We start from the raw sequence: 27,716 nt of genomic DNA, 5'->3' as shown, positions 1-27,716 counted from the left end.
GGGATTCACTGTTACACATACATACATGCATACAACCTAAAAGACTGAGTTAATTCTGCCTCAAGTGCAGGAGTATCTTCCTGCATCACCTGGGAGCTTGCTATAGAGATGCAAAATCTCACCTCAGGTCAAACCAGTCAGAACCTGCATTGTTACAATATCTGAATTCATTTGCACATTCCCATTATTGGAATTTGTCATTCAGGATTACCAACCCCAAATACACAAACAATCAGAGCTAGCAATGTACAAGATAAAGGTGATGAGAATTTCATGGCAGACTGCTGTAATTATGAAAGGCAGTATGTATATGAGTTCTTTCACTCATTCACTAAACAAGCAGTTTCTGGGTATCCTACAGTCTCTAGGCATTGTGGATGCAAAGACAATATATTTTTGCTTGGCAAGTGTTATATAAATAGCTAAAACAAAAGCAGCTGTAAAGTATAATGGTAGTTCCCTATGCTCACAGAGATAGAGAAGACTTCACTCAGAAGGTACTTTTTGAGCTAAATCCTAAAGAGTAGGAAAACATCGAGTAGGGGTAGAAAAGTGAGATGTTGCAGACAAGAATAGCTTTGGGCACATGTATACCATCATTAACAAATTGTAGCAATCTTTGTTCTTTTCCTTCTGAGAAATATGCTGATAGAGTGATCAACTATTCTGGTTTGTCCAGAACATGAAACCTTCAGTACTAAAATTAGGCAAGTCCCAGGCAAACAGGGATGAGTTGTTTACTTCAAATTTTAAGTCTCTCACAAAGATCCTATTGGTCCTGACATTCTGACACTACACAGAATTTCAGAGGGTGAGCGTGAGAAACAGACCTGTATTTGAGTCCTGGCTCTAGCACTTACCAGAGCCTCTATTGTGTCATCTGTAAATGGAAATAACATCTGCCTCAGTTCAAAAGATTAAGGGGTGGGGGGAAGCACAATGCCAAGTACAAAATTCATGTTCAATAAATAATAGCCAATTACACCTGATTACAGGATATGAAACGTAAGTTGATCCAGCTTATGTGGGATGACTGGAATAATGAAGTGAGGCAAGCAGCTGCCCAAACACTGGGGCAAATGAGCCTTGGGAAAGAAGTACATGACACAATCAGGTAAGATCTAGTCAACAAGAGAAACTCTTCTATTCTTAGAAGTGTTTAGGAACCCTGGGATCTAACCAGCATTTGTTGAGCTCCTCTGTATGCTCAATTATAGTATTAATTTAAAATACTATATCATCAGAGGCACCTCAGAGACAGCGTTGTTTGGACCACATATGTTGAAGTCTACAGGAAAAATGAAGGCTTTAATTGAAAATGTTTCAAACTCCTAATGGACAATGAGCTGAAAAAAACTCCTGGTTCAGCTGGTTTGGGAGGGCTGAATTTGGCTAGTAGAAAACAACACTATTTAGTAAATACCTGGCTTTAGTATTCAAGGGTGTACTTTTTAACGTAGAGGATTAAGCAATAATGGAAGCACCATAACTTTGTTTTGCTTTTATGAGATGGTCAGTTCTGGAGCCTCCTATAACATACTGAATTCTGACATGTTTTTCACATTTAGCCAGGATGTTGAAGCCTCCGATCTTGAAAACATTTGTAAGATTTCAGAACATAGAAAGGACATTTGTGGATTTTACTGTGCATTTTAAAATTCTTAACACTAATTTATCTGTACAAACGTTTTATATACATATATTTGGATATAAAACAGTTTAAAAAATTATCAGTGAATGACAATGAGGGTATTGTTATCTTCATTTGTTTTCAGTGAGCATTTACTATTCAGTATGGGTCAGCTGGTATATGTAAGTTGTTGGAATAAAATATTTGAGATTAGAATCTTCTTGCCTCTAATAGAACTTTTATCTTAGATTCTCTCTCTCATTTTTGAAGTGGAGCTTTGAATAGGAACCAGTTGATGTTCACTGCTGCAATTCCATATGCTTTCCATTAGAGGGAAGTTGAGAACCAGGATGGCTGCTTGTACCTCATTGCATCCAATGCTGAGGAAACAAATGTACTTTTCAAGTGGTGACAGATTGAATTATTGAATTAAATCACTTAAATATAAACCAGATATGCCATCTTTCTTTATTTTCAGTTTAATAAATGGCATCATAAAAATGACTCATTGCTAAGTTGATAATACTTCTGGAAATGTCAGCATAATGGAGTTTAAAAATTTTTTAATATTGGTCAAAATATTTATAATGAAACATTATTAAGTAGGACTATGACTTTCCTATATATTATTTATCATTGGTCAGAATGCTGTTCTGATGAATTAATATTATGCAATGTAATCCTTAGGTGTTATTAGAAAGCAGAGAACTGCCTTTCTCATCTAGGGCTTATAAGGTCATTTGTAAGTGCTCAATAAACTTTCATGATTTTCTATTTGTGATATTCAGCTAATAGTTAATGCCAGAATTTCTTACCATGAGTAAATATTTGAATTTTTTAAAATTTAAATCTAGTGAAGAAAAGTTATACTTCTTGGAAGGATTAGGAGATAAGTAGAAAGACACTTTAAGTTACTAAAAATGTTTATTGTTCTCCTAAATATTAACAAAAATTATTTGAGATAACTTACATAGTTTGGTTATTTGGCTTAAGTTTAAACTGTGGCATGCTGTTGATAGATATTGTTTCTAATTGTTTGATATGGTTTAAAAATTCTGCCTTTTAAGAAATTCAGAAAATCCACCTGACACATATTTTGGGCTCCTAAGAAATTTATATTTGCATCAGTATTGAATTTTGGCTAGTGCTCCAATGTAAGGAAGTTGCTATTTTAAAATAAAGCAAACTATTATTTCCCTTGGGAAAAAAATAAAAAATAAAATACTATATCATATTTAAAACTAGAACAAATGGCATATACCAAGACTGCCATAGAAAAATTGATTACTCAGTATGAGCAAGAGAAGGCCATTTCACGGAGAATGGGTAAGACTGTCATTCTGGGCTGGGAGTCAATTGCTGAACTATGCATCACACATGTAATAGCAATGCAAGAGAGAACCTGTCACAAGGGGTGAAAGTTGACACTTAATTCTGTCATTCAGCACAGTTGAGTGCCAGGATGGGGCTGGATAACAGAGTCTACAGAGCTAAAAATTTATCCTGAGGGTGAATGGATGAGTGGGCGGCACTGGAAGTTTAAGGAGGGGAAATACAAGCAACTTTTGCCTTATAGGATTAAGCTGGGTCTAGGAAATCCCCAGAAGCGTGTAGAAGCCCTCTACCTGATAGGTGGGCTCAAGCTTATGACTGCCAAGCTTCTCCCAAGCTTTCTGCGCTGTTTCTCTGATGATTTCATAGCAGTTCGGCAGGCAGCCTGTTTGGCAGCTGGTGCCCTGCAGATCCGCAACAAGATGGTAAGTAAAGGAAACACGTTCTCATCTTACCTGATAGACTTGAAGAAGGCCTACCTTCCCCTCTTGTGCACAGTATACTCTCTTTCTGTGGGGACACTAAATGAGACTTCAGAATCAAGAAGTCATATCAATCAGTATGGAGGACCTTTTAGCTCCCAGCTAGTCCAATCTTCACTCTAGAGCATACCTCTGAATCCTGTTAACTAGCTTCTCAATATCTGGGTGCTGATGGGCTTTAGGATCAATTCCAGTGAATGGAGTTTTAATCCCAAGTTATTAGGGGAAAATCTGATTGGGTATTCATAAGAAGTCTGGGACTAGGGTATAACTCAGCAGTAGAACCCATGCTTAGCATGTGCGAGGCTCTGGGTTCAGTTCCCAGCACCCCCCACACACAAAGTCTGTATGGTCATAGATCTGTGGGTTGAGAAAAATCAATCCAAAAAGCAGATAATCCAACTAATACACCGTGTATAGGCTGGTAAGTTAAAATTCCAGCTCGTTTGTCCCTAGAATTGATAGGTCATTTTTCAGTTAAAGCACTTTGTAAATAAGTGGGCTCCTGGTTTCTGGTCCATTCTTGTTTTGGTTCTCCCCTTTCAATACTGCTTCTTATCCATCCCAGGTGTTTGAATGCCTCATGAATCTGATGCACCAAGATCCATACTGGAAAATCAAGGCTTTTGCCATTCGAGGTATTACAGAAATTATGGCCCCAACTTTAAATACTGTTGCCTGTGCTAATATGGATGATGCCTAAAGGCTCTCTAGTAATTGGGTTGGAATGTAGGGAAGAATGATCTTAGCTTCTCAGAAGTTCCTTGCATGAGGAAGAAAAAAATACTCTTCCTCATCTTAATTTTTAATCAAGAATCCCAAATCTAGATCTATGAATGACTTGTTAAAGCAAAGGGCAGCAAGACAGTTCCTACCAACAACACAAAGTTCCAAATAGTTATTTACTGTTTGATACATCTTGCTTTCCCTGGAGGTTTCAACTATAGCACTTTGCAAAAGTCAGACAATGCCCTCTGATATTCTGAGTTTCTCTTTAGGATCTTTGGCATTGCTTCTCTTATTGGCAGTCTTTGGTAGGTCTCTAGCATAACCAAACCTGGTAAGTGAAATAACTGCACCTCCCTTCCCCCTCTCTCTGCCTTGATTAGGCTGATCTTCCAAGTTATCTGTCCCACATTTCATCCCTAAATAGGCAAATTACACTATGTTCATATCCTAATGGGCAAGCATGGGATGAAACAGCCCTTGCATAAGAATCCTTTAGCGATAATACCTTAATCCAATCCATACCAAATACTTTTATAAATAATTTTTTTTAAATATTTATTCTTTATTTAATTTTTTAGGTGGACACAATATCTTTATTTTTTATTTTTATGTGGTGTTGAGGATCGAACCCAGCACCCTGCACATGCCAGGCAAGCGTGCTACCGCTTGAGCCACATCCCCAGACCCATGCCAAATACTTTTTAAGTTATATATTTTTTGGACAGTGCAGGGGATCAAACACAGGGCCTCACGCATGCTAGGCAAGGGCTTTACCACTTAGCTACACCCACAGTTCTCTAAAAAGTTCTTTTTAAAAAGAAGTATTACTTTTTCTTTGTGTATGTGTCTGTTTTTTTAAACATTATTTTTTTTTTTTTTAGAGAGAGAGAGAATTTTTAATATTTATTTATTTTTTTAGTTTTTGGCGGACACAACTTCTTTGTTTGTATGTGGTGCTGAGGATCGAACCCGGGCCGCATGCATGTCAGGCAAGCACGCTACCGCTTGAGCCACATCCCCAGCCCCTAAACATTAAATTTTAAACCTTAAAATTCTAATGGTGACTGCCATACAAAAGGGATGATGTTTGCAATATTCAATTTATTTCTGGATGCTAGGATACAGCCAACTCAGGCTTCAGTGACAATGAAACATGCTGCTCTCTCATCTCTGCAGCTTTGGGACAGATTGGGCAAGCAAGTCCCCAACTGACTGATCTCCTGCTCTGGGCTATCCACTATGAAGAGTCACCAGGTGTACGACTAGAAGCTTGCCGTAGCATCCTAGCCCTCAAACTTCAAGGGGCCCATGTCAGGGATACCTTCCTAGATGTGCTGCTCCTAGAGGAACACGAGGCTGTTTTAAAGTAAGCACTAAATCTCTGGTCTCTGCCATAGCTCCTCAACTGCTAACTCTCCCATTATTTTTCACTGAAAAATTTTCTCTGCCTTTCACTCTCCATAGAGGAAAAGGTAATGTGCCAATCACCTACTTACCCAAAAATCCAGCCTAAGATAGATTGGCAAGTTCATGTTCTCTCCTGCAGGTGATTTCTGGGTTATTCATAAATTCAGCTAATATTTATCAAGTGCCTATTTTAGAATACAAAAAAAAAAAAATCACACTAGGGTTTAAGTTCCAGTTCTATCGTGTAATAGGTATTTGAGCCTGGGGAAGACACTTAAACTTTGAGCCATTTTTCAAGTATCAAATGCAGATGACAGTCTACATTATAGAGACAATGAGATTACTTTTAGGTAGGATCTATCATAAAGGCACGAAATACATGTACCTTCAGATATATCATTTCAAAAACTGCACCATATCTATATAAGCTGTATCATACCATTTTTTTCAAAGGTGGCTCAGCAAACTGTAGTTAAGACTGGAATTTAAGATTCTTGACTAATTCTAAGTTCCATATTTTCCACCCCCATGCTGTAAGGGTATAACCACTAAAAAGTACTTCTTTCAGGGAAATTTATCATGCAATGAAGATACTCAACTTAGAAAATGAAGGAAACCAAGAAATGATTCAGGAAATCAAGAACAGGGTAAGAAAATTCAAGCAGTGTTTTCAAAAGAAAATTCAGAGCTCTCAAGAGTTCCTCAAATCCTTTTTCTCCCTAAGCATGTACATATGCTTTCCCCTATCACAGACATACTTTCTACAACTCCAGACACATATATAATATTGTATGAAGATACAAAACATCTCTGCAGAATTGGGTTATAAAATCCTAATAATAAAAAGACAACAAAACAAAAATTCTGGTAGTCTTTATCAAGTAGCCCTCAAAATCAGGGTTTACTATTATTTGTTTTACTGATCCCCTCCCTTCTCCCTCCCCGCCTCCACCATCCCTTAAACCCAAAGTGTTCTCTCTTTTTTGCATATAGGCATAAAGAAAGAAGAGGGACTAAACTGAGCCTCCTAGATTTTCTTTTTCCTCCTCAATTTTCCTTAATTTCTAATCTGGGCTCTTTCACCAAAGGAACTCTGTAACTGAAAGGGTTGCTCTAGCTTTTCAAAGCTCTTAGATGAAATGAAGGGATAGAAAAGAATGTTAAAAAGGTAGTTGACAAAACCAACTTCATACCAAGCAGCATCTCTTAACAGGCTCATCATGCCCTCCTAATAGCTGAAGCAACCATTTTCATTAGCAGGTGCAAAAATTTCTATTCAATAGCACAAGAGAACAACATTCTCAGATATTCATAGATCACCTAATACAAATAAGCATGATACAATAGCTAACCTTATTAATACTTTTTGATGACTTACTGCCTAATATATTTTTTAAAAACATTATTTATTCAAATCTAGATTGAATCACTAAGCCAAAAAGACTTGCTGACACAGAAAATATTCACAATGGAGATGGCCGTAAGAAAAGTGAAGGATGAAGCAAAACATATTTACTCACAACCCAAAAAGGGGAAAGAACCATTGACACTCCAAACTTTTATTCAAGAAACTTTCCAGAGTAAGTTTCCTAGGGGTGAATCCTATGCTTTGACTCCTTTAATAAACCCATTCCAGGATCTAGACGTTTTGGGACTTAGTTGGGGAGCCCTGTGAGGCAAAAGTCAGCAAAGTCTTACTCCCCCCCCCCTTCTTGGTTACCAACTATTGAGTCTTCCTATTATTTCTGACAGGTTTTTATTCACTTTCTGTCTTTTTTTTTTTTGGGGGGGGGGGCGCGGGGGAGACATATAGCTTTATTTGAACTGACTGAAAAAAGTCAAATAAAGGGCATGAGGATACATTAGCTGGGCATGATAGCACACTTCTATCCCAGCTACTTGGGAGGCTAAGGCAAGAGAATGGCAAATTGGAGGGTAGCCTAGGCCAACTTAGCAAGACCCCACCTCCAAATAAAATAAAAAGGGCTGGGCGAAATCCCTAATACCACACACACACAACACAAAATTACCTCTGAAAAGTAAGTTGGAGGGGAGCTATCATTTTTATTTTATATACATCTTTGCTTTTATAACTTTTAGAAAAAGATTACAAAAGTTCTCAACCTTAAAAAACTGAAACTTCCAGATATAATGACAGGATCTTAAGAGTTCCAGACACAATCTAATTGATAAGGGTGCAGATATCAAGCTGTACCAAAATATACTTACAAAATCTGTATGTCCGAGTGTAGCAGCAGCCTCAGATCACTCAGCCAGCTGCCTAACAGCCACCACCCCAAACCCAGGTCTTCTGGTTCCAAGGCTCTTTCTGGTACATCAGGCTCTTTTCCACCAACCATGAGAGAATATTCACTTGCCAGATTTTGGGAAGTTTCTTCCAACTGCCAGAAAAAAAATGAGAGTGGAAAGTAACTTGAACACCAGACTTCCCTCCAGGCCAGTTTGCTATAAGTTGGTTGATTAAGGATTGTGAAGGCACAAGTAGGTGACATGCTGCCCTTTAGGGAGCAGAGCCAGCCACTGATTCAAGCAAGCAATGAGCAGGATACATACTCTTAGTTGACACTGATAGTGGAAAATGACTTTTCTACCAGGATTGTGCTGTTTGGAGTTCAAGTACAGTAATTAAAATGAGTAAAATACTTCCAAAATTAAAGAAAGGTCCCCAATCAAATGCAATTTTTTTCTTTATTGAATCTGTGTGCATGTGGTGCTGGGGACTGAATCCAGAGCCTTGTGCACATGTACTCCACTGCTGAGCTATACCCCTAGCCCTCTCTTTAAAAAGTTTAACATTCTACATTTTATATTCTGCAATCACTCCAAGTTGCTTTTCATCTCAACCATTATAGATTTTATCTGCCCCATCCCCACATCCCACATTTCTTCAAACCAAGCCACATAAGAATCTAGCCTCAGAAAAGGGAAACATTCTTTGGTACTTTAATAACTCTTCTAATGTTCATACAAACTTAATAAGAAAACAGAATACGGATCCCAACTGCCCTCCCCCACACACCATTTGATGAAAGAGAACTCAAATGAAAGATATAACTTCCAAACCAAAACTTCTAATGTCTCAAGCAGAATGATATAGCCAGTGCTACACAACACACTGAAGCCAGAGGGGGATGAAGCTGGTGCTCTAAAATGATTAGGCATTAAGGTTACTTCTGTAGAAATAGCTCATTTTCCTCCTCCATTTTTTTACTTTTGTACCTAGATGAAGTGGTTCCTTCTAGAAGACTGTCTGAGATTTGTGACGTTGAAGCAGTCATAAAGGTAAATAAGTAAATGTGACCATACTGATGGTTATCAAGGTAAGAACGCCAGTTTAAAAAAAAAAGTGAACTGGTGGCAGTGGTAGTGGAAAATCACTACTGCTTTGTTTCCAACAATCAACAAGAAACTAGTTTAGAGCTAGAGGCATCTTGGTGAGCAGCAGCCCCTTATCATACAACATGGTTGCCAAGGAAAGCTGATCCTCCACACTGTCACAAGGCAGATCCCCTACTCTTACAAATTCTGGGTAGGAGCGAAGCAAGAGTTCCATGGCATCAGCTTGCTGGGGGTATATTTCCAAGCACTTGGGTTCCTCCAGATGATAAACACGAGAATTTTCCACCGTGTAATAGAGAAATAAATGGCCCCCTTCACCCACCAGGCGAGCTATCCCATCCTGAAGCATGTGGACTTCTGTTTCTGTTGTCAACTGGGCTCCCACGTTTACAGGTTCTCCAGCCTCCCAGCGAATTGGAAGCCCATAAACACTTAATGCCCTCTCCCTATCAGTCAACACGGGGGGTAGTGAATCATGGATGAAATCTTTGGCTCGCTGGTCAGCCACAGCATCGACAGGAGCAAAGTGTCCCAGACGGGCAACTAAGACCCGTACCTTCTCCATGAAAGCGGTTCTTCTTGGATCCTTAGAATCCGAATGCTGGGCCCCCATGTAATCCATGAAGTCTCGAGGTAGACCTCTCCGAAATTCTACATTTTCTTCCATTGCGGCCTGCACAGCCAGAGGGAGTATGGCCTCTAGGAAGTCGCCCCAGGTATTCCGCTGGTACGTGGACACGGTGAGGTGCAGAGAGTGGACTCCATCCTGGCATTCAGCCTGGTGAATGAAGCCGCGAGGAAAATAGAGCAAATCTCCGGGCTCCAGCACAGTCTGCAGCACAGGCTCACCAAGGTCCTCCTGGCTGAAGTTGGGGCTAGATGTCAGGGCCAGTTCCTCGTTTGGCACCCGAGGACGATAGACACGCCAGAGTTTCCTACCTTCCAGTTGCAGCACGAAAGCCTCGATGTCGTCATAGTGGGGGGCAAAGCCCTGAGAGTTGGGCGGCGTGAGATAAACGTTGGAGCCTGCCATGCTTCCAAACTGCTCCTGAAGAACAGCCAAAAACTGCCACACGGTGGCTGAGAAAGCCTGAGGGCAGAGAAGGCGCAAGGAGCAGCCTGCCTGGTACAGGGACCAGGCAGCGGCGGGCAGGGCTCGGCCCGGGGGGTTCAAGGTCTCTCGCCGCCCATTGATGTAGCGCGCAGCGTCTAAGTGCTGCCCGAACTGCACCTCCTCGTTGCGCAGCATGGAGTCCAAATCGGCAGTAGAGAAAAGGCCCTGGTAGTAGGTGTGGTCCTGCCGCCGCACCAGCACCGCCTCCCGCTCCCAAAGGCGCCGGTAGAAATGTTCCGGCGGCATGGGCGCGATAAGCCACTCAAAGAGGCGCGCCGCCCGCCGTCTGCTGCTAGGGATGCGGCTCAGCTCAGCCAAGACGCGCTGCAGCGGAGAGTCCCAGGGCAGCTCCCGACCCGCGTTTTCCAGCTGAGAGCCCAACAGCGTCGCAGGCGTCCAGGGTGGTGCAGCGGCTCCCAAGGGCTGGGAAGCACATAGCCGAGCCGAGGTGTCCACAGCTCGGGTGGGTGCAGCAGTTACCTCTACCAGGCGCGCGGGTGGCGCCGAAGCCGGCCCCAGGCGCGCGGGCGGGGTCTGCGCCTCCACCAAGTGCGCCGGCGGGGTCTGCAGGGAACGCGCGGCGGGCGAGGACTCCAACAGCTCTGCAGGCCCGAGGTGGCCGTATGGCTCTCTCCGGGCCGTCTCTGGACTGGCTGCCGCCGCCGATCCACCAGGCAGCGAGTCCCCCAGATCGTCCGCCGTCGACTCCACCCTGGAGTCCTCCGAGTCTTCGCTCGGCAGCGCCTGAGCCCTCAGAGCGGCCATGCGGGACGCAATATTTCTCCTCAGCTGCCTTCGGATCTTCCTGGGCCTCAAGGACAGGGCCAAGACCGACCCGCTGTGTGGCTGGGGCTGGCGCCGGCGCCTCAACCTCCCGCGCCTCAACAACCCAGCGCTAGCCCGGAGCCCGTCCATGGCGAGACCGCTCTCCCAAGCCGCTTAAGTTGGAGAAACGAGCCCAACCTGGCAGTGGCTGCAGTGCACTCTGGGAAGGGGGCGTGGCCTTTAACCTCTGCTGCGTTGGCCTCGCCCACCGCGTATCTACAGGGCTCCTCCTGCTCGCCTTAGTTAAGAAAAATTACTTTCTTTAAATGCGCGACTTCACACTACAGAGGCAGAATCCTTAACAATTAACAGAGATTCCATATTTAGAGACAATTAAAAAAAAATTGCTAGGCATTTCAGGAGAAAGAATATTGGCTAGTTCTTTGCTTGTAGTCTGAATACATTGAGTATTCGCAAAAGAGTCTTTAATAGACGTTCGCCAATAGCTTCCCACTAGAAAGTGAACAATCCTTGTTTTCAAAGAATGCACTCAGGCAAAGTTCGAGATTCTATACAAATTCCAGTCCAACCGATCCTTTTACCCTGTAGATAACATCATTGAATGAAGCCCTAGGAGGTCCTCCAGCCCACTTCCCTTGCTCCTTTCTCCATTGCAAATCCTTGTAGTCACATCCTCTCTGAAAAAGAAGTTAGTAAATTCTCTGTGGCATTCTTTATATCTGCCCTTTCTTCCCCACCTGTCTGAGATTTTGTTCCATTAGCTACAACTTCGCTCCAGAATCCTCAATCTCTACCTCCTCTGATTCTTAAATCGACTTCTTAAATCTGGGCTTCTCATTTAACAGGCAATGTGGTTAGTAGGTGGAGGATGGAATTGTTGAGAACATGGTTATTGTCTTTATGTACCTTTGTTGTTTTATACATAAGCACCAAAGATTACTCATCTTCATTTGAATCACATAAGATAAATTCCCAGAAATAGAATTGCTGGGTCAAAGGGCAATATAATTTTTGTGATTTTTTAATAGGATTTTACCAAACTGCTCTCCAAATGGCTTTATTTACCAAATCACCCTCCAAAAGGGTGCAAGCAATTATAAGCATATAAGACTACAAAGCCTCTAGTGCTTTTTTTGCTATTCTGTTTGAATTTACAACATGCCTCTTCTCATTCACACTCCTATCCAAACACTTGTCAAAGGTTTTAAATTTTACCCCTACCCATGTCTTAACACCCTGGCCTTCTTTATTTCCCACATGGTCTATTGGTTCTCAAATGGAGGTGATTTTGCCTCCCTAGGGTCATTTGGCAATGTCATATGGGGGGGAAGGGAGTTTCTAACACCTGGTAAGTACTGACTAGAGAAGCTGCTAAATATTCCACAATGCAAAGTAAAAACCCCCACAACTAACAATTACACAATAATTCCAATAGTATAATTCCAATAGTGCTGAGGCTGAGAAACCCTGATCTATTACAATTAGCCTCCCAAATAAACTCTTTACCTTTACTCACTCTTTTTCTCTTTCTCATATGCTAATAATGCATATGCCACAGATATATGCCACAAAATTAATTTTTTCAAGTTGTGTTCCCAAACCAGACATCACCCCTGTCAAAACCTATCCATGTATCCATGAAGCAACTCAAGCTCCTGTGCTTACATAAAGTGCTGAAGTCACATAGTGCTAATGTATGCCCTATCAGCCTAAACTCTACTTCTACAAGCTACTTGCCATTCCTTGCTCTAGTCATCCTCTACACATTCTCTCATGCTTTCCCTATAAATGCGGTCTCCCAGTCATCTTTTGTCAAAACCCTAAAATCCATTCATATTTCATCTTCTACCCAAAGCCTCTACCATTTCCCTGATTACAAGAGTACTTTGACCCTTTCACATGAATTTAATATGTTGTACTTTATATTGGTGAGTTATGTACTTGTTACAGTCCTTTCTAAACTTCCTCAACTGTAAACTCCTTCAAGGAAAGGACTTCCTATACCTTTTTATTTTTTCTATAAAATGGAGATAATAATTGAACTTACTTCTCCATAGGGTTTATGAGGATAAAAAATGCAGGTAAGGCACTTAGCCTCATACAGAGCTAAATAATACTTTATTATTATGGAGCAAAGCCCTGTAGGATGGCCTAGTTGGGAAGAATAGGTGGGTAGAATAGGGATGGGCAAGTCCTTGATTTGGGATGGGTAGCCATGAGGGATGAGTATTAACAATTATTTTTGCATATTTTGCATATGGAAGCATTGGAAGATCAGTGGGAACTATATCAGACAAGGCCATCTTGTGAGGTTGCTCAGGAATTGCTCTACACAAAGATTGCTGGCCAAAGGCTAGAGTGGGGGCCTAAACCAGCCAATGTTCTCCCAAGTCCTATGCCCTAGTGTAGTAATACAGTCTGGAAGAAGGGGTAGCAGGAGGGAGAGCCCTTATCTTAACTGACACACAAGCTGCATGTGCTGGCAGAACCCTGATATTGGATCCCTTAGAGAAATGAAGAAGGCAGGTCATATTTCATTCAGAGATTGAATTGCCTTTCCAAAGAGAGTGGTTTTCAGGTGACAAAGGACACCTCTGTGTGAACAAGGGAATGTACTGATCTTCTCTGCTTGCAAAGCTGGAGGACCCTCCAAGTTTGCCATTTCTACATGCTGTACAAATGTCTCCTCCTCCTAGACTTTCCTATGAAATCATCCTTTTCTTTTCCCCACATCTTATGATTTCCTCAAATAATAGTTCCCTTGTGATTGGGCAATAACCTAATCAATAAAACCCTGGAATCTGCCCTAGGGTTTTAGCTTTGGAGTGCTTGGTTCTTACTACTGGCTACAACCCTCCTTATAGGGCGAGAAGTCCAGGGGGTCAAATGGGCATGCCCTACCAGAGTCCACACCCTGCCTGCCTTTTAGAACACACACTCTGGGCACCCAAAGCTCTGGAATTTCCCACACAGTTTGGGGTTTGGGTGAACTGGGCTGTCTTCCCAAGCATTGCCAGTGTACAGCTGGACTCCAGGAGAGGCCAATAGGTGGTTGTTTGCAGGAGTATGTGAACAGAGCTTGAGTATGTAGCAGACACCTACATACAGTCTGGGGTCTCCAGATGTGTAACTGTGAGATCCTCAGTATGGGTTGGAGTTAGAAATGGGAAGAGATGGGTGAGTCACCAATTAGCTTTCCTATGCTACTCCATTCTGGCAAAGAATCCCAAAGAATTTGAGAACTCAAGCTCAGACCTGGTCTCCTCATCAAGGTAAGTATTTTACTCAACATGTTATTAGATTGATTTATAAAATATTTAAATATTTAGATATAGAGTAAGTTGGCTTCTATTTGTACTTTTGCCCCAGAATGAGATTTCATTTGAGGGCAAGGAGGATGTTTTTCTCATTATTCTATGGAGTAATAAGACCTGGATTGACACTAGAACTACCTATACACAACTGGGCATGGTGGCACACACCTGTAATCCCAGTGATTCAGGAGGCTGAGGCAGGAGGACCTCCAGATTGAGACCAACCTCAGCAATTTAGGGAGAACCTCAGCAACATAGTGAGATTCTGTCTCAAAAAACAGGAAGGACTATGGATATTGGTCAGTGGTAAAGCACCACTAGGTTCAATCCTAAGTGCCCCCACCACCTGAATAAAATAAGGGGAAAAAAAACTACATTTCTGAGGATGCAAGGTGCAAGCACAAAACTGGTCATCACTACATTGGCTTATGAGGTTAAAATAGAGCACCCTGAGTGAAACTACCTCATCAGCACATTCCAGGAATAAGAGTCTTTTCTCACAGCTACAAAAATTTCTCATGTGAAAAAAAAAAATGGGAGAAATTAAAAGATTTAAAATGTCCCACAGTTTGGGCTGGGGCTGTAGCTTAGCATGTGTGAGGCACTAGGTTTAATCCTCAGCACCACATAAAAATAAAGGCATTCTGTCCATCTACAACTACAAAAATTGTTTTTTAAATATCCCACAATTGGGGCTGGGGATGTGGCTCAAGCGGTAGCCCGCTCGCCTGGCATGCATGCGGCCCGGGTTCGATCCTCAGCACCACATACCCACAAAAGATGTTGTGTCCGCCAAGAACTAAAAAATAAATATTAAAAAATTCTCTCTCTCTCTCTCTCTCTCCTCTCTCACTCTCTTAAAAAAAAAAAAAAGTCCCACAATTGCTGCCACGAAGCTTCTTTCTATCCAGATGTGCAAAACACAAGCTAACCTCAAGGATCACCATGAAATGGCCATTCCTTCTCAAGTGAATAATTCAGGCCTATTCGCCACATTAGACTTGTGACTAGGGTCAAGGTAGACAGATCTTGAACTCATAGGTTCTGTCTTCTTATTGATTTTAGTCATTCATAGAGCTGTTCTGACAAACTAGAGCTAAAGAGATTTTTCACTTTGGGTCTGGCTTTTCACATGAGACCACATGTCTGACATACTCATCTGCTATTATTTCTCTGCAGCCTTTGAAGCCCCGCAAGCCGAATCCCTGGTTGCGAAGTCCAGCCTTATACCAAAACACAAAAAACAAAGGTCAGTCACGGCTTGTCAGAGATCTACGCACCATTCGGGAAAAAAGGATTGAAATGGGGCCATTTGAATCTCTTTCCTCCATTCAATAGTTGGATAAATACGCAGAGGATTTTTTTCTAGCATCAAATCTCTAGAAAACTTCTCTTGCTCCAAGACGCAAGCAGCAGCAGACCTGGTCATATTTTGTCTCTTTCATTGAAATTGTACAATCTTCTTGTCACTATGTTTATAAAATAAAACTAATAATTGATTTGATATCTTTCTTTATTTCCCCCCAGTACTGGAGATTCAACCCAGGGCCTCACACATGCAAGCTCTCTACCTTTGAACGACATCCCCAGCTTTTTGTATTTTATTTTCAGACAGATGTTGCTAAATTGCCTGGGCTGACCTTGAATTTATAACTCTGCCACTATAGCCTCCAGAGCGGTTGGGATTACAGGGGCAATGTGCCACTCACCTACTTTACTTGATTGATTGATTGATTGATTGATTTTTTGTACTAGCGATTGAACTCAGGGGAGCTTTACCATTGAACTATATCCCCCATCCTTTTTATTTTGAGACAAGGTCTCACTAAGTTGCCAAAGATCTCAATAAATTATGATACTGGCAACTTATAATCCTCCTGCCTCAGTCTCCTGAATTGCTGAGATTATAGGTGTGTGCCACCGAACTCAGCTTGACCTGATTTCTTTTTTTTATTGTAGATGGATACAATACCTTTATTTTATTTATATTTGGTGCTGAGGATCAAATCCAGTGCCTCACACATGCTAGGCAAGCATTCTACCACTGAGCCACAACCCCAGCCCTTGACTTGATTTCTTAATATTCATCATTAGCATAGAGATTTAAAGAAGACTGAGATTGCATTAGGTGACAGGCTATAATTTTCAATACCCCAAAGGTCATATATAAGTCCAAGCTCCAAATTTTACTAGAGTAGAAATATCAAAAGACTTAATATTGGCCAAGTGCAGTGGTACATGCCTGTATCTCAGTGGCTTGGGAGGATGAGGCATCAGGATCTCGAATTCGAAGGCAACCTCATCAACTTAGTGAGCCCCTGTCTGAAAATAAAAAGGGCTGGGGGTGGGGGCTGGGGTTGTGGCTCAGTGGCGGAGTGCTTGTTTCACACAAAAGGAAGGAAGAAAGGGAGGGAGGGAGGGAGAGAGGAAGGAAGGAAGGAAAGAAGGAAGGAAGGAAGGAAGGAAGGAAGGAAGGAAGGAAGGACTCAATACATTTGCAAGCTATAAGATTTCCCTCTAGACCCCAAACTAGAATTCTGTTTAAGAAAGAAATGGTTCAAGTGACTTTTTTTTTTTTTTATAATCTGCTTCCACAGGTCAACATGGAAGCCATATCACAGGACTATAATGGAAAAAAAAAAAAAGTCAACACAGTCCTCTCCCCCTTCATACTGAGTGGACGAGTATGAACACATTTAGCTCCTGGCAAAATGATGCCACAGTTTCCCAAGGCCAATTAGCAATTCTCATGAGCTTCAGTGTACTTAATACTTAAAAGATTTAGACATTGCAAAAGATTTAGGAACAGCTGCAAACTGTATCATAAGACAGGATTGAGTTAAGAGCACATGATAGCCCCAAAAATAGCCATGGTAAAGAAGATACCCAGAATTCAAAATAGTGTGAATCCAGCTTCCTTTCCTAAATATTGATTGCTATTTATACCCTAAAAACATTGAAACATTCAACAGTGAAAATAATGGCAGCGTGAACCTCTCTTCTTTTTTCTTTCCCTTAATCACATCCTCTTTTTCAGTGATGTTGTTGTCATTGAAATATAAAAAGTAATATTTCCCCCATGAGGAAATAGGGGGAAATATTACTTTTTGATATACTAGCAGCTATGAAACATAGCCGGGAGAGAGCTTTGAGGAATATCAGCTAGCCATAAAACAGATAATCTTCCCTTTTCTTAATTTATGCAATCTTTTTTTATTCTCTTCTTTAAATATTTCACCTAATTAAAATACTAATCTAATGAGCATCCACGTACAGTACATCAAAGTTATTTCTACATCTAGCTTGAGGATTCTGGGATCTGGCTCCCATAAGGCAATTGAGACAACGAATAATTCTTTACCAGTACTTTTTCAGCCCCTCTATCTTTGAATTTAATAGTGAAAGGACTTTATTGTGCACTCTTTTGCATTGCTGGCAGGAGCTAGAGAGCTGAACTGAACCCTACAGTAAGTGAGCCAGCAAGGCGGTACACAGGGTCTCTTAGGCCATCAGTACTGTGGGAGATGTAACAGCCACAGAAGAAATGGCCCTTGTCCTCAAGGAGTTTACAAGAGGTTTCATAAGACACACAGACAAGAACCTTTCCAGACAATATGCCTAATCCAGTGGGGATTGTGTGGTACACAGCAGATGTGCCGAAGGAGTTCAGGGGAGGAGGGAGATTGGGTTGTCCTGGAAAAGCAGGACAACCCTGGGATCTGAGATAGATGGAGAGGAGGAGGGAGAACCTCCAGGTAAGAGGAAGAACAGGAGAAAGGAATAAGCTTGGCAGGAGTCAGTGACAGCTCTTTTTCCTCTCCTGTTTCCAAAGAGGTTTGCTTGTTTCTTTACCACAGACAGAGAGTCTGGCATCCCTCCCCATCCTTGTGTTTTTTCTAATCTATCCACAAGAATAATGTCATAGGGACAAAAATGCTCCAGAATTCCACGAATCCTTCCTAACGGACTCTACCTGTCCTTCCAGTTCTTTCTTCTCACTGACCATTTCCATTGTCTTCTTTTCACTAGTCCTCCCTTTCTTCTGCCTTCATTAGTTCCACTGGTTGATGAGGCACGTTGCTTCCCATCTTACCATTCACTGGAAGCTTTGGTCTGGCCCAGCAGGTGGGAGAAGAACCCTGCAGGTGTTTCTTAGGATCTAGAGAAATTTTCCATGTTTCAATAAAGATTCGTGGTTTTCTTAGTTTACACATTCCATCTAAGTTATCCCCCTTAGCAAACCACGAACCACCAACAGACCAGACAAAGACCAGAGAAACAGCAAAGTGGGGGTTGAGGAGCAGAAGAAAAGCACTGTTAGAATTTACTCTCTCCCCTACCACCTCCTGTTGGTTATTGCTTGATTCTTCCACCCTGCCTTCTCATTTCTTGATAATCTCTATTGTCAGAAAACATTTAACAAATACATGTGCCAGTAGTCATCATGGATATGCCAGCAAATGTAAGACAGGATCTTGCTAAATTGCCTGGGCTGACCTTGAATTTACAACTCTGCCAGCAAGTGTAAGACAGGTTTTCTGACTTTGGAGGGTTTATTGTCTTTGGATAAAATGAGTTTTTTTGTTGAAGACAGCAGCAGAATCTTTCAGAAGTCAAGTGTAAGCTAGTCACTCTGATTTTTCTGAGATTCCGTCATTTTTTTTATTTTTTTATTTTTATTTTTATTTTAAAGAGAGAGATTGAGTGAGAGAGAGAGAGAGAGAGAGAGAGAGAGAGAGAGAGGAGAGAGAGAATTTTTTTTTTAATATTTATTTTTCAGTTATCGGCGGACACAACTTCTTTGTTTGTATGTGGTGCATGTCAGGCGAGCGCGCTACCGCTTGAGCCACATCCCCAGCCCACATATTTTTTTAAAATGAAGGGCCAGAAAATATTTTTTAAATTATGGTAGAATTTTAATATATACTTAAATTATTGGGCTTTCTTTCTTTTCTTTCTTTCTTCTTTTTTTTTTTTTTTTGGTACTGGGGATTGAACTGAGGGGCACTTGACCACTGAGCCACATCCCCAGCCCTATTTTGTATTTTATTTAGAGATAGGGTCTCTCTGAGTTGCTTAGCCTTGCTTTTGCTGAGGCTGGCTTTGAACTCGAGATCTCCTGCCTCAGCTTCCAGAGCCACTGGGATTACAGGGATGTGCCACAACAGCTGGCTTTAATTATTACTTTGAAGCACACAAAAAATCATAATGCCAGAAATCCAAAATGACATGAATGTTCATAGAGCGGTATTTATAATAGCCAAGAAGCAGAAACAGTCCAAATAGCCATCAACTTATGAAGGATAAATAAAATTTGGTGCACCTCAGCAATAAAAAGTAATGACCAACTGATGCATAAAACAAAAGGGCACCTATACATAAGTCCATTTATGCAAATGTCCAGAATAGGCAAATCCATAAAGGTGGTATATAAGTGGTTGCTTAGGGCTGGGAGAGGTGGGTGGGGATGGGAATGGGAATTGACTGCTAATGGGGTTTCCTTTAGCCCAATTAATATGTACTAAAATTAGATTGTGGTGATGGTCACACAACCCTGTCACTACACTAAAAACCACTGAGTTGTATATTTTAAATGGACAAATTGTATGGTATGATAATTATATCTTTTTAATCAACATTTTTATTGGTGCATTATATTTATATATGATAGTAGAATTTGTTGTAATAAATTGTACATGCACATACATTATTTGTATTTATCTACAACTAGAAAATATTAAAAAACAAACAAACAAACAAACAAACCAATGAGGCTTGTTAATTTTTAAGCCTGCACTGAGAAGCTGTCCCTACAGGATGAGTTTGGAACAAACTCAGGCTTCCCTGGGCTTTCAAGATCATCTGTGGCAGGCTAACTTAGAAAACAGTATCAAATGTTAGGACTGGGCCCTTTCATCTTCCTTTATCTGACAATGTTTATCATCTCAATTACTATTGTCCAACCTGGTAAATGTGTGGCGGCAATATAGTCAGCACTTTCATGGATCTCAAAAGCAGATGATATTTAATCTGTGTGATCTCAGAAAAAAAATTAAATTTATCTTGTAGTTATTCAGTTTGGAGCCAAACAATCTCACACTGCTAATTTATCCATCAAAGGAGCAGGTGAATTTAAAGTTCTGAAAAGAAAGAATCTAGAGAGTGGATCAGGCAGTCAGTGCCCTCATTGGACCTTGCTGCCCCATCGATACCAAACAGTTATCGGCAGAGCTTCAGCTCAAAGAACCATGCAATTAATTCCCCCAATGCCCTGAGTCGAGACTTCCACAGGAAGAACCTAAGAGGGGCAATTCCGACCTTCAAAAGTCTCTGCAAAGACAACATGATGTAACGGGAAAATGGTAGATTTCAGTTCAAATTCTTGCAGTTACTCTGTATGACTTTATGGAAATAACTTTTCCTTCTGAGTTTTCCTTTTTGTTGTTGTTGTTCCATTGCTTGAGATTAACTCCAGGGCCTCAAACATGCTAGGCAAGTGTTCTACCATTAAGCCATAATTCCAACCCCTGACTTTTATTTTCATCATTTGTAAAATGAGGATAATAATCTCATGGATCTATTGCATATTAAAATCATTTTTATACAATGTCACAATTTGAGCCACACCTCCTGCAAGTTAAATCAGATGGTGAAACCCAGATAGTAGGTATTTTAGGGAGTGAGGGAGGGAGGAGGGGAATACTGGAGATTAAACCCAGTACCACTGAGCTATATCCAGAGCACTTTTTTATTTTGAAATAGGCTCTTGCTAAGTTGCCAAAAATCTTGTAAAGTTGCTGAGGCTGGCCTTAAACTTGTAATCCTTAGCCTCAGTCTTTGGGTTTACAAGCAGATGCCACCACACTAGGTCCAAATGGTATGTTTTAAAAGCTTTACAAGCCGGGCTAAGGTTGTGTCTTAGTGGAAGAGTGCTTGCGAGCACATGTGAGGCAGTGGGTTTGATTCTCAGTACCACATAAAAAAATAAAATAAAGTTAAAAAAAGCTTGGCAAGTCATTATAACATGCATACTTGTGAGGATTAAACACTGTTAACTCACATAAAGCAGGTGCTTCCTTGATTTCTGGTAATTCCCCAATTTAAGTTACAAACCAGCGATTACTTTTTACATGTTCTAAAATTGTACCACTAGGTGTCAGTTTGACCATACAAGTTGGTTCCTGTCAGATTCTGATGATCTGTTCCACGTTTCAACCCTGTGTCATCACCACAACTATTTTTCAGATACCTGTGGTATGCCAGGCACAGGCCAATGACTCTTAAAACATTTTATTTCTTTTTTTTTTAAAGAAGGAGGAGGAGGAGGAGGAGGAGGAGGAGGAGAAAGAGGGTGTTGTCACATAGTCTCTCTCTCTCTTTTTTTTTTTTTAAGAGAGAGTGAGAGAGGGGGAGAGAGAGAGAGAATTTTAATATTTATTTTTTAATCATCGGCGGACACAACATCCTTGTTTTGTACGTGGTGCTGAGGATCGAACCCGGGCCACACGCATGCCAGGTGAGCGCGCCACCGCTTGAGCCACATCCCCAGCCCCAAAACATTTGATTTCTAATCATATAATAGGCAAGTAGCTGTTGTTTCATTCAGGAGGAAGGTAAGGGTCAAAGATTCTGTGACTTGTACAAGGATACATTGGAGGTATCAGAAATGGAATCAAGCTTAATTAATTCAAAGGGAGACTGGGGTTTTGGCTCAGTGGTAGAGCACTTGCCTACTTCACGTGAGGCACTGGGTTTGATTCTCAGCATTGCATATAAACAGATAAATAAATAAATAAAGGTCCATCAACAACTAATAAAAATATTGAAAAAAAAAAAAAGCTACCAAAGGCTCACTATGGTGCTGTGCAATAGCAGAAAAATCATCTATTCCTTTGATGATTGTGACCTGGGACAATTGCTGTTTAGGTCATTCAGGACAGGTAAGCATTTTCACATAATTCTTACTCCATGCAAGTTCATTGTTATTATTCAAGAAGAAAAGGTGGGAACCTCCTTTTACAGTTTTTCTTGGCCTCAGTTTAGCTCCATCTTCTGAAGAACTTATATGCTGTGTTCCTAAGAGCATAAAATGACTCTTTAATAGAGTTTCCTGAGATGGCTATTCCATTGTCTCTAGCCATTACAATGAAAAGTAGTTTCTGAGAGCATACTAGACAACTAAAAACCTTTTAATCTGGTCTGTTTTACCATAATCTTATTTATTTATTAATTTATATCCTTAGCAATAAACCATTAGTCTAGAGTATATATCTAGTTTTCAATTAGTAAATATTTAGTAAATAAATGAATGTTTAGTATTGTGTTTAAAAACTGTGCAAGAAGAGTCATGAGGGAAATGTATAAAGAAGTCTGCAAGGGCTGGGGATGTGGCTCAAGCGGTAGCATGCTCGCGTGGCATGCGTGCAGCCCGGGTTCGATCCTCGGCACCACATACAAACAAAGATGTTGTGTCCGCCAAAAACTAAAAAATAAATATTAAAAAATTCTCTCTCTCTCTCTCCCTCCCTCTCTCTCTCTCACTCTATCTAAAAAAAAAAAAAAAAAAAAAAAAAAAAAAGAAGAAGAAGAAGTCTGCAAGCCCGGCACAGTGGCACACACTAGTAATCTCTGGAGGCTGAGAAAGGAGGATCACAAGTTCAGGGCCAACCTGGACAACTTAGTAAGACCCTGTCTCAAAATAAAATAAAAGGGCTAGAGGGTGTAGCTCAGTGGTAGAGTGCTTGCTTAGCATGTTCCCAGCCCTGGGTCCAATCCCCAGTACTTCATGGGGAGAAAAGTACCTCATCCTGCTAAGCAAATCTGAATATTTCCTTCCAAAAGTAGTACCTTGTTCTAAAAGCCCTAGCTGGTTCATCCCTGAGGTGGGAAAGACTGATTTTGGAGAAGGCTCTAAATAAGCCAGAAAACAGAGGACTATTATACTGCTGGATTCAATCCATGGATTTGGAATCTAATGGCTGCTCTGGAGTTTGTTCCCATGTCACAAGGACACCAGCTCTATCTAGTCTGAGTTGTCATTCACAAACAAGCAGTTTGACAGTTAGGACTATAGGGATTATCAGGTTTGGTTCAGACCTTACATTCTATCCAACCTTCTCGTTACCCAGTTATGATTAGAATCACTTGAGGAAGCTTTACCAAAATATAATACAGATCCCTGGGCCCTACTCCAACCTACCAAACTGGAATCCTGGGACTAGGAGAAGAACTTGGATTCTACATAGGAGGAGGATTGAAAATGGCTAGTTCAAGATCCCTACAGCTTCATTCATGCACAGCCCTACAATGAATAAATTTGCTCTGATATTTTATGTATTCAGATGATATTCCCTCCCTGGGTAATGAGTTCCATGTAGTTATTACCTTCACTTTGAAGCAGGGAAATCTACCTATCTATCTCCTAAGCTTAACTCTATTAGAACTTGGAAAGTGACATTGAGATCCAAGATTTGGGGATTTGAGAGATGAGACCATGTTGAGTTTACCTTCCCTTTTGTGATACCACAGACTTAGCTCAGCTCTCGCCATGGGAGCTTGCCCAGCAGGCACATGTCCATTCTTGAGATTTTTCTTGGTCTGCAGCAGCTCTGGCTTTATTAAGTGATCTGCTTTGCAACAGCTAGGCAAATTTTGTAGACGTCATGCAAGAGTAGAAATATCATATCTGTTCCTATGGCGATAGTGACTGGGATGGCTGCTTTTTAGTTCATTCAGGACAGGTAAGAACTTGTTCCAGGCTTGATTTAAAGGCCTGTTCTGAGTCTAGTCTGCCTATTAGTTTTGGAGAGACCAGGAAGGGGAATATAATTTCACTCAAGAACTCAGTGACAAATGAGCTCCTTTGCAATGACAATCTGGATGGTTCATGGAACAGAGACAAGAAGAAGGAGTGGGGAAGAGAATATTTACGGTTAAACTACACAAGGGATGAATAGAAGAGTATATCAGGGTCACAAGCTGCCAAATAGAATAATGATCTATGTTAAGCATACATGTTCCCTTTTATTTATTTGTTTGATTGTTTGTTTAGAGATGGAGAGTCACAATTGGGATAATCATTTAGGAGTCCATGTGTCCTTTAGTGAATCAAAACTTCCTTTTTTTTTTCCAAGAAGGGGTCTGGCTATCTTGCCCAGGCTGGCCTCCAACTCCTGGGCCCAAATGATCCTCCTGTCTACCTCAGCCTCCTGAATAGCTGAAACTGTTCAAGCCAAGTTTTAAAGTAGCTTTATGCACATGTAAAAGAGAGAGAAGAGAGAGAAATGTTACCAAATTGTAGTCAAGCCCCTTGGCAAGTTAGGCTTGGTCAGAATCAGTCCACATAAGACAACTGTTGAAGCTTGGTTGGAAATTTCTATATTCCAGTGTTGGGATTTCTGGTTGTATTCCTTAAGGACCTCACCATTGACCCTATTCTCGACTAATGCTAATAGAAAACCAGGTGTCCACTCAAAAAACTGGTCCACTCAAGATGGAAATACTGCAGCTTCTGATACAGGCTCTGAGATGGTCTGGCTTCTCTATGATCAGTGCTCAAAGTAATGATAGCTTTTCCTGGCATTTCCTTTCATCTAGAGATTTCAAAGCTTCCTGAAAATTTGTGCCCATCCCATAGGCATCTGATTAAGTCACATCTCTGACAGTCATCTTTTGCTTGGGGTCCTCCCCACAAATTGGCAGCTGAGCTGGAAATAGAGTGTGGGCCTTCTGATTCAGGGTCTTATGCTGAACACCCACTCTCTCCCTTTGCTACCCAGTCTTGAGCAGTCTGTGGTCTCCCACAGGGCGTAGCTCTTTAGAGGGGGCCTGTGTATCAGATCTGCCTGCTTCTTTGCCGTCAGCACCTCCCACTGATTACATTTCTGGGTTTCTTGGTGTCCTGGCAACTGGGCTGTGCCTTGGCTGTCCTGAATGTGAGAACTGTTGAAGAATCTCCAGGGATTCTTCATGTCTTAACATCCTTCATCCCATTTCATCTCCCCCTGCCCATACCTTCCCTTCCATCCATCAAAGTACTGTGCCCTCAGGTTTAGTCTTCCTTTCTCTTCTGTTCTAATCTCCCTACGGCAGAAGAAAGAGGGGGAAAAAAAAGACCATGTGCTCTAGAGGTAGGAAAGGAACAGAAGAGTCTTTTCCCCTCTTGGGTAGCCCTCTAGTTCACCGGCAGAGGGCCAAGGCCATGAACCTTGGCCTCAAATGGGTGGAGGAGGAGATTAGCAGGCTGAGTCCTTACTTCCCACTCCCTTCCGTATCCCCAGAGAGTTGACTTGTTTTGACTGGAGGAGGGGTGACTCAGCACAGACCCTTGATAGGGAAATAAGCCTCAGAGCCTGAAGGGAAAGTAGCAGAGGGCCTGGTTCTTTCATTTTAGACCAGAAAGCTTTCATGGAGTCTAGGGAAATTGAGTTCTCCTTGTTCCCAGTGTTGGCAACTCTGTATAGAATTTCCCAAAGGAATGTCCCTGTCCACAGATAGGCAGTGGGATTTCAAATTCAGAGTGCAGAGATGGCCCTGCACATACTAGTGGAGAGCTTTATTTAGTCGTACTACACCACTGTGCTTTTACCTACTAATTACTATAACCACTAGTGATTATGATATGATAATTAGCACATGCTTTTTTTATAACTCCCAGAGCACCACCCCAAAATAAATGATTGTGTCTAGTGGCAAGGCGGCTCCTAGAGACATTCATTCATCCATTCACTCACTAGATATTTAGTGATCTACTGATGGCCAGGTCCTGTGCTAGGCAGCCATTGCTGTATTTTTGTTCTCTAGACTAAAAGGCTCGGGGTCACTCCAGGTAAACTGGGTTAACTGGGCTGCACAAAATAACCACACAAGAGACACAAATACTTTTTTCTTTGGGGTCGCTGTGACGGCTCCTCTGACCTTAAGGGTCCGCAGGGAGACAGGGAGAGAGAGAGAGAGAGAGAGACAGAGAGAGCGCGCGCGCGCGAGCGCGCGCGAGCGCACACACACACACACACACACACACGTGCTTTTTTGAGGAGAAGCTATTCAAATGAGGCAAGGGGTCAGGTTTCAGGAGGCTGAGTCTATCTTCATGATGTCTACTGTCAGCAGGCTGACTGATATCCTGGTAGGCCACACCCAAGGACAGAGTAAGAGAAGGGGACACACACAAAGCACTTCCATGGAACATTCTATCTTAAACAGGGCAAGGGGTTATATTACAAAGGAACAGGTGAGCATAGCTCCAACCATGGGGCTGTAGGAAGACACCTCCAGGCACAAAGACACAGTCACTGGAAACCTAGAAGAGTGGAGCAGTCTAGCAGCATGGGTGCCTGATGTCACATCGCCCAGCAGGGGAGTTAACTCAGTCACGTGTGAGATGGTCTCCCACAAGCCACGAGCAGGAAGGATATGGTCCTTGGATCACAGTGCTGACGCACAGCAGAATGGATAGTCACCAAGCAATTATACCCAGGGAATGTGTGTATCCAAAGTGGAAGTGCAGTGTGTATAAGAGGGGTACGTGACCCAATGATGGCTAGGCCCCCTGTAATAATAACTTTGAAAGTGATCTGTAGGATGAGAGGGAGCAAGCAAATGGAATCCAACTTAGAGAAAACCTATATGATTTGTCAGGTTTCCAAGAAACATAAAATTAAGCAAATTTTAAGCTGCCTCCTCATGTTAACCCTCTAATGCAACTACTAGGCTAAGCCAATTGCAGCGCCTCCAACTCTGCTTCCATATAACTTGATGCTACTTTGGGAAAGTGTGAAATTCTATTCAGTGGAAGATACAATTATTTTATCCCACTAGAGAGAGTATTTCGGGAAGAAGATGGCACCAGGGAAGTAGGCGTGGTAATCAGGTTCTTCTGTTATTTCCACAATCAAATCCCAATGACCTGGGATGGTCTGGGTCTGTAATAGGAAATATGTTTGTCTCCACTTGAGCAACAACATCCTTCTTATCAGCTGCTGTCCTGAGGAAGATACTGATGTCCTTTTGCAGGAAACTAACAGGAAAAGAAAGAAAGCTTACCACTAAATGAACTTCCTGAAGGCAAAATGAAATGGCTGATGCTCTGGCTGCAGCATAGGAAAGGGCTGAGTAAATAAATACACCATCCCTATTGTGTAGTCAGACCGCTTCTTTCCCTTCTAAAATGGGCCAAACTGCCAAGGGGCAGACAGAGGTTTTTTTGAGTTATTAAGAGGTATTGAAACTTTCAATCTCCTCTGTCTGAAACATAAAGGAAACACAGAATTGGAATGAGAGAAGATAAGAGTCATCAGAAGAGGAACTTGGTATTGGTACATACCTTCCCTTTATCCTTTCAGCACTTTCTCAGCAACTTCTGCTTTGAGTATTTCTGTGCATAATGTGATAACGTTTGTGAATGTGTCAGGAGGAGAATGGGCCCAGAATAGTGTATCCCAGAAAACTGCTAAGCTTCTTTAAATCACAGCTGCACAGGTGACTTGATTTGGAGGCAGAGGTGCAGGTCATTATTACCTGTGACTACTTAGCTTTAATGTGTGACACCATAGCAGGTGCTG

At 41.6% G+C, this 27,716-nt stretch overlaps 2 protein-coding genes across 3 annotated transcripts in view; one reads left to right on the top strand and one right to left on the bottom strand.

The window, feature by feature from the left end:
- HEATR4 (HEAT repeat containing 4) overlaps positions 1–7,277 on the top strand; it is a 29,071-nt gene extending 21,794 nt beyond the window's left edge. The window contains exons 9-14 of the mRNA XM_081289432.1: positions 996–1,114; positions 3,207–3,387; positions 4,013–4,082; positions 5,350–5,539; positions 6,149–6,227; positions 7,001–7,277. Of these exons, the coding sequence (XP_081145558.1) occupies positions 996–1,114; positions 3,207–3,387; positions 4,013–4,082; positions 5,350–5,539; positions 6,149–6,227; positions 7,001–7,255 (894 nt within the window). The 3' untranslated portion in view covers positions 7,256–7,277. The remainder of the gene's footprint in view (positions 1–995; positions 1,115–3,206; positions 3,388–4,012; positions 4,083–5,349; positions 5,540–6,148; positions 6,228–7,000) is intronic.
- Positions 7,278–7,847: 570 nt separating this feature from the next.
- RIOX1 (ribosomal oxygenase 1) lies at positions 7,848–11,023 on the bottom strand. Of its 2 annotated transcripts, XR_014021400.1 has the most exons (2): positions 8,821–11,023; positions 7,848–7,982 (listed from the first exon to the last, which is right to left on the bottom strand). XR_014021400.1 is itself a non-coding variant. In XM_081289433.1 (1 exon), exon 1 carries the CDS (start codon positions 10,967–10,969, stop codon positions 9,011–9,013), a length of 1,959 nt encoding a protein of 652 aa, XP_081145559.1. In that variant the 5' UTR covers positions 10,970–11,023; the 3' UTR covers positions 8,529–9,010. The 2 variants fall into 2 exon arrangements, 1 of the variants encoding a protein (XP_081145559.1); XM_081289433.1 differs by lacking the exon at positions 7,848–7,982 and having other exon boundaries at positions 8,529–11,023.
- Between the last annotated feature and the right edge of the window lie 16,693 nt (positions 11,024–27,716).

Source organism: Spermophilus citellus (genome assembly GCF_964194105.1).
Source record: "Spermophilus citellus genome assembly, chromosome: 4".
NCBI classification, from domain to species: Eukaryota; Metazoa; Chordata; class Mammalia; order Rodentia; family Sciuridae; genus Spermophilus; species Spermophilus citellus.
This window is presented reverse-complemented; position numbering and strand designations above follow the sequence as displayed.